At 44.1% G+C, this 10,809-nt stretch overlaps 1 protein-coding gene across 1 annotated transcript in view; it reads left to right on the top strand.

The window, feature by feature from the left end:
- Positions 1-376: 376 nt before the first annotated feature.
- Positions 377-10,809, top strand: part of LOC134491904 (alpha-2-macroglobulin-like) — a 55,177-nt gene continuing 44,744 nt past the window's right edge. Inside the window, exons 1-9 of the mRNA XM_063295962.1 lie at positions 377-519; positions 2,580-2,763; positions 3,320-3,482; positions 5,060-5,112; positions 5,471-5,491; positions 6,761-6,929; positions 8,500-8,584; positions 9,717-9,834; positions 10,577-10,691. Coding sequence (XP_063152032.1) covers positions 422-519; positions 2,580-2,763; positions 3,320-3,482; positions 5,060-5,112; positions 5,471-5,491; positions 6,761-6,929; positions 8,500-8,584; positions 9,717-9,834; positions 10,577-10,691 — 1,006 coding nt within the window. The 5' untranslated portion in view covers positions 377-421. The remainder of the gene's footprint in view (positions 520-2,579; positions 2,764-3,319; positions 3,483-5,059; positions 5,113-5,470; positions 5,492-6,760; positions 6,930-8,499; positions 8,585-9,716; positions 9,835-10,576; positions 10,692-10,809) is intronic.

Raw genomic sequence — 10,809 nt, 5'->3', positions numbered from 1 at the left:
AGCTGTGGGCACAATGCTGCATATGGTTGGTGCACTGAGCCTCTGTGTTTGTTGCAGCGCCTGAGGCAGAGTAAGAAATCAATTATAAACTCCCCAAATAGAGCAAAATCTGCTTCTGGGCCACGTTGAACCCATTTCAAGAGCTTTGTAACGCCTCTCTGTTGTTCCTCTGAGCGTCCTGTTTCTGTTCTCTCAAATCATTGATTCATATTCCTAAAATTCATTACCTGTCCTTTAATCAAAGGCCATCCAAGTGCTTACAAAGTCTAATAAATAAAAACTGTGGGTCAACATAATCCCAGCTCCTCTTCTGCCTTGCGGACCATTTGCAGAGAGGCAGTATAAATAGCAACCAGAGCCGATGAGGGAACATTTCAGCCTTTTCAGCTTGGCTTCACAGCCAGCTGCTCTCTTCACTATTATGGGGAAAAGTTGGCAACCTGGAAAAAAGGTCGTCTTCCTCCTCCTCCTTCTGTCTCTCCTTCCTGGGAACACCGAAGCTGTTCCTATCACCAAACTGTAAGCTACCCTCTGCAGGCTTCTTCCTTTTCTGTCTTCTTTCACTCGTGAAAAATTTAGGCTTTTAAAACTCCACTCTGTTTTATTTTTAAACCAAGCACCCCTCAGTCTGTGATTTGCAAATGGAAACTTAAGGGGGGAGTGATGCTCTAGAGAAACTGGGGGGAGAGGGGGGCTTTTAAAAAAAATATGTATCTGAAGATTGGTGTTGCTTCTGGTTTTGAACACTGGAGGCAGCAACATGAGGTGGTGTGATAGCACTTGAGTTTGGCAGATCGCTGACTTCTTTAACTGGGAAGAGTCCCCATAGAATGCAATGGGGCGTTGGAGCAAACTGTATGGGAATTATGCTGGACAAGCCCACAGTCTTCCCTTGAAAACGGAAGGATCGCTTCTGCAACATGTATGCTGGCTAATATTTAGTTTGTGCATCTTTTAGGGGAGAGAATGTTTACATTTTGATCTTGCTGAGTATCATCTCATGAGATTGAATTCTATAACCTGTCCATTTGAAATTCATTTGATTGTAGTTTCCTAATTTTCTTCAATAAATATTCTCTGAAGTTCTTGGATTGTCTCGTGAGCTTCTCTGTATGGTTGCAATTAACAATTTCAGCAACTGTTTAGATTCAAGAACTAACCCTACCTAGTTCAAACTGTCTTGCATTTTGTTTTTCTTCCTGCTCTATGTAACAGACTGCCTGGCCTGCCCCCTTTGGGTCAGGCTGGCCTGTTTCCATCATCTGTCGTTTGTTTTTGCAACACTCAGACCTTCCTTTTCACCGATTGTGTGAGAACTCTCCCACCCTTTCATGACCACTGCATCACAGCCCCTTTCCACTTATTCATTAAACATTACACAGGAAACAAAGTCCAAAGTGCCAGCTATGCCAGTCTAGAAAAGGTACCCACTGTGACAAGAGGAAGAAAATTCATTTTCAGAGTCAAAGGAAAATGATTTTGAGGGAGACATTATTTGACACAACATCTCTTCTAGTTCAACAGGTTGGCAGGTTCTGGGGCATGAAAAGAACCTATTTGTGGCCAGCATAATCGACAGTGTGAACACAAAGCATTCTTTCAAATTGCCACATCTCTTGATGGGATATTGGGTCCCTCAACATGGGAGAAAACTCTACATCGGCTTTGGCATTCTCTTGCCACGCCTACGACCCAGCAACGTAGAAGCTAGTTTTTCTTGTGCTTCAGATACATCTGGATCACACAAGGAGGCACATGAGCCAGCCTTGCCCCATTCCTCCTAGCTCTGATTTCAAGTCATAGAGCAGATGGAAACTAAATTGGCCAAGTGTGCAATTGATCACTGGCTTCCTCTGATGATCTGGATAGTTCCATCATCCTCTGGTGTAGATGAAGCAAAGCACTGTCAGGAAGAGTTCACACTACCCTGTTGCAAGAGATGGTGGGGAGGCTGGGAAAGAAATCTGAGACGTCACAAAGAATCCAAGAGAGAGGGTGAGTTAGCTGGCTCATAAGCCAGGTGGCGAGAGACCCGACAAGCATTTCCAAGCATTCAAAGAGATTTGGCCTTAAATTCACTCACTATAAATGAGGGTTGGCGAATCTTGCAGGTCGAAGCTTCTGAATTTACCCCAGACTAGCATTAAAGAGCCTTTCCTGAAATTGGGGTACTTCTTACTTCCTTATCTTGCCCAGCTGCAAATGGTGCCTGTGTGTGTGAAGGATGCCAAGATGGATGATCAAAGCCCTGCTCCTTTTTGACATGCAAAATGCACATTAAAAAGTGGTGGGGCTTTCGTCATGTGGTTGCACCCACCGCATTGACTTTTTTGACCCCCTCCGCAGGTGACCCTGTCAACTGTGTGGGGCTTAACATACATTGACAGTGGTTTTGCATGATTTGGGCAAAGAACAAATGGTGTGATAACCCAGAAGGGCAATATTTACTCCCATAACTCCGTGATGATTGTTTTAGAGATGATAGTTATCTATCTCCACCAACACAGGCCCAAATCTCAGGAAACCCGCCCCACTTGCTCCACATGTCCCCGATCAGAGTCCTTGCCCCTCTTTTCAAGGCAATATGTAGTGCTGGCGCCCAGTACGATCCAGATGGACACTTTTGAGAAGTTCTGTGTCCAGATGAACCATCTGACGGAAATAATGACCTTGACCATTTCTCTGGAATACGGGATCCAGATCTGGAGCCTGCACCAAGAAATGGTGACTGAGAAAGATGTATTTCGATGTCTTCGTCTCCAGGTAAGACTCTCTCTTCTCTCGCAAGCTGTGTTTCCAATCCTAACCTACACTGTCAGATAGTTAACTCCAGGACCCTCTTAATCGCACAGTGTCACAAAATTATTATCCACGAATAAAGAAAAATTATTTTTTTTTCTTCCCCAGCTTGGAAGAGGCACAGCTTGGATATTTTTTTAAAGCACGATTGCTTAACTGGTGCAAGCTTTCATAGGAAATTTCCTAAGCCCTGTACTAAAAAATAAAGTTGGGCTAAGCTACATGCTACAGGAACTGGGGGCGTATGAAAATTTTTATCAATTCTCCTGAATGTGCTGGAAATGCTACTTGTTGCCCTTTACAATGTCCGAATGTGTAAAGAGACAAACAGGTGAAGCAGCTCCGGCAGGGCAGTGAAAGGACTTCAGCTTTGCGAGTCCAAGGTCACAGATTCTAGCCTTGCTATCAGCAAGGCAGAAAAACCTGTGGTGAATCCAGATCCCTTGATTGCCCTTATCCAATTGGGTTTGGGCATTTCAACCTCTCAAACCATTCGATTTTGTCCCTTTTCATCCTGCAGATTCCCAGGTGGAACGTTTTACCCCCATCAGAAGCCATTCTCACTGTGATGGCAAGAGGGGTGACCCAGGGTTTCTGGAGCCGGAAGAATGTGCAGATTAAGAAGCCAGAAAATCTGCTCTTTGTCCAGACGGACAAACTAATCTACAGACCAGAACAACAAGGTAAGGGGCAGCTCCAGTGGGAAACTCGCTCCTGAAATTCCTGCTTTTCTAACCCTTTAGAAACTTTGTCTCTCCTGGATAAATCCAGGTATTCATTCACTGATCGGCCTGCCACCTCTGCATGAGAAACTGAAAGCTGGGTGCTTTGCTGATTTCCGCAATGCTGGTGCGGAAAAATAAGTATATATCAATGCATGGAGTGCAGAAAAACTTTACTCATTGAAGCCTACTTATTACCACAAAAGGTAGCAGAAAATGTTGGAAAATGATTGTGGGTAATTTCCAGTTTAGTTTGCACCCACCCCACACCCTCCAAGTCAATCCCTGTGTCCAGTTCAGAGCAAGCATATACACCCCACTCAGTTATCCATAATATTGGGGTATTGCTCGGAAAAGAATGGTATCTAATAAGATTATATGCTGTCCTGGGACAACAACAACAACAACTCATATTGCTTTGAGTGGCTCTGGAAAGTGCTGTGCCTTTTGACGCATAGCAAGAGATATGGAGATAATGTTCATTCTTACACGTTCATGTGGCTTTGTCTGTGGCATCTTCCAATTTGGCCAGTTAACTGTTTCTGAGTGTTGCTGTCCTAACAACCAGGAAACACACTGAGACAATGAACTTGTCTCTAATATTTATTGCTAGTGCTTAACAGGAATCCTAACAAACTGAAGAAGCGTGGGGAAAACTCAGCCATATAACCCCCAAGGGTTAAGGCAGTCCCGATCTGTGTCTCTTTGAATGGCTGAACAGTTCCTCAGTGCTACGCATGCGCTTGACAGTCTGGATGGGAGCCCCCTGCTCGCCATCCTTACTCATGACAGTTGCTGATGTTTAATAAACATCAAACTATATTGTTGCTAGCTGATCGGAGTGGTGGATGTGTGTACTTGCTTTGACCTGGGGGTGTGCAAACTAGGTAAACTGGAAATGACCCGTAACCATTTTTCAACACCGTCTACGAAGTGGAATAGAGCTGTGATGCGAGTAATCCAACTTCTTCAGGGTAAGGATGATCACTGTTCTTCTCTGGTCAGCAATGGCCAGGCCTAACTAGAATATTGTGTCCAATTCGGGACCCTACACTTTAGCAAGGAAAACTGACAAACCAGAGGGTGTCCAGAGAAGGTGATGAGGAAGAAAAGATCTATGAGAAACGTTGGGCGGCATTGGGTACGCTGTCCAGCTTGGAGAAGAGAAGAATGTGGGGAGATCTGATGGTGGCCTTCATGTATCAGAAGGGCCGTTAGGGGCCCGGTTTTGGGGATCTTTCCAGAAGACATGAAACAATGGGCTAAAATGTCAAAAAAGTAGATTTGGGTTGGGCATCAGAAAAAATGTCCTAATGGAGTTTAAGAATGGCTTCCACTGACTTGGTAGGTGGTGGACTCTCCTTTGACGGAGGTGTTTAGACAGAAGCTGGATGGCCACCTATTGGGAATGCTGCAGTTGTGCATTCCCGCACTGGGCAGGGGGTTGGACTAGATGATCTCCAGTATCACTTCTGTGTTTTAATGTTTCTACATTCAGTGGCTCCTGTTCCCATGTATACTCTCTCTACCTTTTGCAGTTCGGTTTCGCATCGTCTCTATGGATGAAAGTTTCCATCCCATGAAGGAGAAGGTAAATTCTGTGGGATACCAGGGCAGTCAAACATCGTGGGGCGTTTCGCATCTGTGTGTGAAAATATTCAATTCACGTCCTCCCCAGGGTCATTTCCCTCCCCAGAGGAATTGTATGGACACTCACACACCCACACACATGAGGGTGGTTGTTATGGGGGAAAATTCCAAGAGTATGCACAGCCTTTAGTCCCTTGAGGAAAGGCAGGATACAAATAAATAAATATAGGAATGATAATGCAGTGTAAAAGAATCTCCCATGTCCTTTATCTTCTACTCTCTTTTTCTCTATCCTCTTTCATTCCTTGCTGTCTCTGATTTTCCTGTGTTTTTTTTTTGGTTTTTTTTTGTCTCCACAGTTTCCAGTTGTTTACATCCAGGTATGTGCTGAAAGGCCACAGCAGGTGCCAGCACCATGGCTGATTGGACCTCGTTAGTCTCTGGATGGGAGGCCACCAGGAAATCAGGGCTACAGACTCTTGGGAAGTCAGAACGGCAAACCATTTCCAAATTGTTGCCCAGGATACAAGGCAATCCTTTGAGACTTTAATTTCTAAGTAGCTAATGTTGAATCCCATACCACTTCTGTAAGAGTGGGGCTGTTTCATATCATCACAAGCAGTAGCAGAAATTAGTGCTACTAAGAAGTGAGGGGTACTTTAGCCTTGGCTGGGCCTGTTCCTGTCTTCCTGACCAGGAATTGGGCTGAATGAGAGCCCTCCCTTTGCATTTGATCACAGAAACAGTAGCGTCAATAAAGTAAATCAACTAAACACATGAATCAGCTTCCTGCACAAAGTAGTTCATGGAAAGCAGGATTAATGCTACCGCATCTGGGCTGCAATTATGAGAGCCAGTTTGGTCTAGTGCAACGGGACCAGGCTGGAAACCGGGAGACTGTGAGTTCTAGTTGCACCTTAGGCATGAAAGCTGGCTGGGTGACTTTGGGCCAGTCACTCTCTCTCAGCCCATGAAGTCAGGTCTGAGTGACAAGCTGGTTGGTAAATTCCTGTCTCAACCAATGGATCAACATTCAGTTTATCTGAAAAAAGCAGACCCTGCACCTGTGGGAAAATTCTAGGAAGAAAAAAAAATTCTGGGCTGCAGTTACTCCAAGTGCCCACTAGATGGCAGCAGAATGGAGAAATACCCAGTCAATGAACACTTTCCTGCCACCTAGTGGTTCTCTGGAGCAATCCAGTCTAGATCTGGTAACCCTAATCAAAAGACTTGTCTTGTTTCACTCCTTTGCTTCCTAAATTTGTTGTTCTAACATTGTTAAAACTACTCAAGGAACCATGTACCAGCCTCCCCCAGTTTGTGCCATCTGAGCTTCATCATTTGCCTAATGGTAGAGCCTTTTTGCTAATAACTAAACCTACCATCTCCAACCAGGGCCCTCCAGAAAATTAGGGAGTACAACTCTCTGCATTTCCAGTCAGTGCAGCAACTGGCCCTGCTGGGTACAGATTCTGGGAGCTTAATCCCAACACATCTGGAGGGCATCTGGAAAGCTGTCATACACCATACACTGCTAAGAGCACTTGGAGAATGGGATAGGACTACATATTCTCGGTCATGAACCACTGATTCTAGAACACTTCTGCATTATGAGCAGACTTTGGGGCTTGTTATCTTGTTCTTTCCAGGACCCCAGAAACAACCGGGTGTTCCAGTGGAGAGATGTGGAGGTTCCGATGGGCATAATCCAGCTTTCCTATCCTCTGTCTTCTGATCCCCTCTTGGGCACCTACCAAGTAGTGGTAGAGAAAGACTCAAAGAAAGTTGCTGAATACAGCTTCGATGTGGACGAGTATGGTAAGAGCAAGACAGGCCCTTTGCTGTGGATGCGCACCAATTAAGGCTACCAGATCTGATCTGCAAAAATCTGGTTAACCTGAGATGGCAGAGAAGAACTGCTGCCATCTGGTGGTCATGATTTTTTTTGCAGTGTAAGCTTGGCAGCTCTGCTTACTCTTTCTGCCACCTGATGGTTATTCAGAGTTCTGCATCTGGAGCTGATAAGCAATACTGCATCTAAAATGACCACTCAGCTATTACCAAGCTCTGAAATTGGGATCTTCTGCCCTTCAAGATAAACAGTAATTTTCTCTAAGCATCCATTGGAAATCTCCTTCCAACTGGGGATTCTAATAAAAAGAATCATTGTTGACCCCCTGCCCCCAGAAATACCACGCCTCTGTCTAGCAATTAAAATTAAAAGCATTGCATCCAGCCACTTTGATTTTCATGATATTTACCATGGATGTTTTGATTGGTTGCATGTCTTTACTGGATTCCTGCAGACTGCTGTGAGTCTTTCTGGATTTGGCCATCTACAAATAGAATAAATAAAAACATACACATAAATAGAATTAGCTTTTGGACATTCCAAATTATTCTGCATTGTTGGATTGGGGTTTGTTCGGTCCCTCTGAAGCCGCAACAGTTTAGTTTGCACACTGAAAACTGAAGTTTTAAATGCCTCTCCAGGTTGAGCTGGTAGGTTTTTAAAAACCATTACTGCTAGAACATTTATATTTGGGATTGTTTTTAATGATGGAAAAAGCAGGATGGAAGTGGTATAAAGGAAGGAAGGAAGGAAGGAAGATTTATTTAGTAATGAGGATTTAGCAAGCCAGAGACCTCACAATGCTGTTTATCCAGCCTAATTCTGAGACTCAGTTTCTCCAACAAACTTAACATCAATCTGGTTACTGAGTTTAGTTAACCCATTTTCTGGGTTTAGAGAATGCAAACTACCAACTAATCAAATACAGACCGCAAATTAATCTGGAGTGGCTGTGGCAGGAGGGGCAGAAAAGCCAAGATGGTGGCTGGGACAGTGTGATCAAAGCCTCACCCACTTTTAGGGTGTCTATGATGCACATAAAAAGGGGGTGGATTCTTGCTCACATATTCCTGGTTGCCATAGTCACCTTTTTAACCACCCCCCTGAACACCCCTGAAACTAATCCAACTGACTGAACTTTTACAAGGTGGAAGCCACCAAAAACAACAAGGGCAAATTACCCAAGACTAAAGCCAAAAATTTTAGCAGGTTGTCCAAATGCAGCAGTTAAATTCTTTCCAGCATCACTTTTATTATTTTTCAATGTAGACTTTAATTAGTCTTACTTAGCTTTACACCTTACTTTTCCTTCGGCACCTCAAGGTAGCAAGGGAGGCCTTGCCCATCCAATTTCTCCTACCACCATAACCCTCAAGGGAGGTCACAAGAAAGAACTGAAACGTTTGTTCTTCCACAAGGTTCACCCCGTGATTCCCTTCCCTTCCCTTCCCTTCCCTTCCCTTCCCTTCCCTTCCCTTCCCTTCCCTTCCCTTCCCTTCCCTTCCCTTCCCCTCCCCTTCCCTTCCCTCTTTCTAGTGTTGCCCAAATTTGAGGTTTTGGTGAAGGCCCCCAAGGTCATCACGGTTCTAGCTAAGGAGGTAGAAGTCAGCGTGTGTGGCAGGTAAGTTATGCTTATCTACTCTCCTTTTCATGTCGTGAGCAGGGAGCACAGGATTTTCCTGGCTTGATTGCTGAAGGAAGGAAGGACAGAAAGCCTGCTCATGTTTGGTTTTTGCTCACTTCTTGGTGACTTCATGCCCACGTAGTTTTCTTGATGGAGAGAAGGAAGTGGTTTGATATTGCTTTCATCTGGGAATGTCATATTCAGCTTCCTGGCCTGGGATCTCCTGGTGGTCTCCTGTCCAAATACTCAACAGGCCAACTCCTGCTCAGGCTCAGAGATCAGCCAAGGTTGGCCTTACATTGCCACCTTGCAGAGCATAGGTAGAAAGGCACGATAGTGATGATGATGATGATGATGATGATAATTTCCTTCCTTCTGAAGGAAACCAGAACAGTGCGCAGAAAGAACAATAAAAGTATCTTTCATAAGAAATAATGAGATAAAATAATCCATAGGCAAATTGCCTAGAGGCTCTGGAGTGAGGCTGTTTATAAATCTTAATAAATAAATATAGATGAATCTGGTGAGATAGGAAGTATAACGATAACAAGCGGAGTTCACTTTAAGGCAATCTAGTCCAAATCCGGTTGTTATTATGTTATGAAAGGCTGGGTGAACAAGGACATCTTCCAGGGTTGTGTAAACAAAGACAGTACAAATAAGCAAAAAATATCCTGGCTGGAAGATTTGCTCTGTAAGAGAATCTGCAAACTGCCCGGAGTTCCATCTGGTCTGAGACGGTGGATAAAATAATATAAATAATATATTTAATTTAATATTAATTTATTATTTAAATAATAACTTATCTTGAGTTTGAATTAAAAACAATGTAATATCCTTACCTGTGTTTTTTCTCAACGTTGTGTCCTAACTTAGAGCGAAGTACCACGCTGAGCCAATGAGAAGGTCTGTAGTGTTTATTGAAGGCTCAGATAGTAAGAATCCTGCCAAACTGAAGGAGCGTGGGAAACCCACACAGATAAACCCAAAACTCAAGGCGGGTCTGCTCTGAGTTTCTTTGAAGGACAGTTCAAAGCCTCTAAACTGCGCGTGCGTTTTCCCCCCTGGATAGGGGCCCCCTCCTGCTCGCCATCCATACTCATGACACGTTGGTTGGTTCTGACTCCAGGTACACCTATGGGAAACCTGTGCCTGGCCTGGTGAAGATGAGCCTCTGCCGGCAACAGTCTGAATTTGATTTGCGGTGTATTAGGAGTAAAAGTCTGTGTAAAGAATTTGACGGTGAGGTAAGGGATGTGGAGTCTCCACAGCTGGAATATCTTTGTAGCTACCAATCAGACCTATTTTTAAACCTATTTTTTACTAATTTTTAAATGGGGGTTATATTGCCCTTGATTCAGCCCAGCAAACAATAGGGAGGGTGATCATCCAGATAACTGAGACCTCAGTTTGAAAACAATGCTCACATTATTGAAACTGTATTGAAAGAATTAGAAAAAAGGGGATATCACCTTATTTAACCCTCTTCCCCCACTTCTAAAACAGTGTTTATTTCCATTAAAATTGCTCTGCATCTTCTCTATTTCTTTTAATCTTAACCATTCCTTGTTCTCTTTGACTATATTCTTTGCAACCAATTTTACTCTATATTCAGTACATGTATCATTCTCTCATCCTCATCGTGAGGAGGAACAAACCGGTGTCAAGATAATATTTTAATTAAGTAGGCAAGTGCGAAGGGGTATTTATTTATTTGTCAAATTTGTCACTGCCCATCTCCTCCCACCAGAGGGACTCTGGGTGGTATGTCTAGACATGTGTTCAGAAGGGAAGTCCAGCTGAATCACCTGAGCTTTCCTGAATGGATTCCGTCTGCTTGGATTGGCTCTGTTGGCCATGAACAAGGGAGTTGGTTTCCAACCCATTTGGAAGGCATCAGCTTGAAGAAGCTGCCTTCCTGGAAAAACAAGGAATGTGGTGCTATTTGCGAAGGATCACGTGCTGTTGTTTCTTGGTTGTGGCATGCAGGCAGATGGGAACGGCTGTTTCTCCAAGAAGGTGGACACTGAGGGGTTCCACCTGATGTGGCTCGGCTATCTGATGGACATAGTTGTAGAAGGCAAGATCACAGAGGAAGGCACAGGTAATCTGCATGGAACAAAAGTGCAAGGAGAAGAAAAGATCACAGTAGGGAGGTATCATACTGCTTCTTAGCTAGTGGGATGGGGCCACCTCAGGAGCTACCAGTCGGGAGGGCCTCT

Source organism: Candoia aspera, chromosome 2, assembly GCF_035149785.1.
Source record: "Candoia aspera isolate rCanAsp1 chromosome 2, rCanAsp1.hap2, whole genome shotgun sequence".
Classification (NCBI taxonomy): domain Eukaryota; kingdom Metazoa; phylum Chordata; class Lepidosauria; order Squamata; family Boidae; genus Candoia; species Candoia aspera.
The sequence above is the reverse complement of the archived record's forward strand: the minus strand, read 5'-3'. Positions and strand labels throughout refer to the sequence as shown.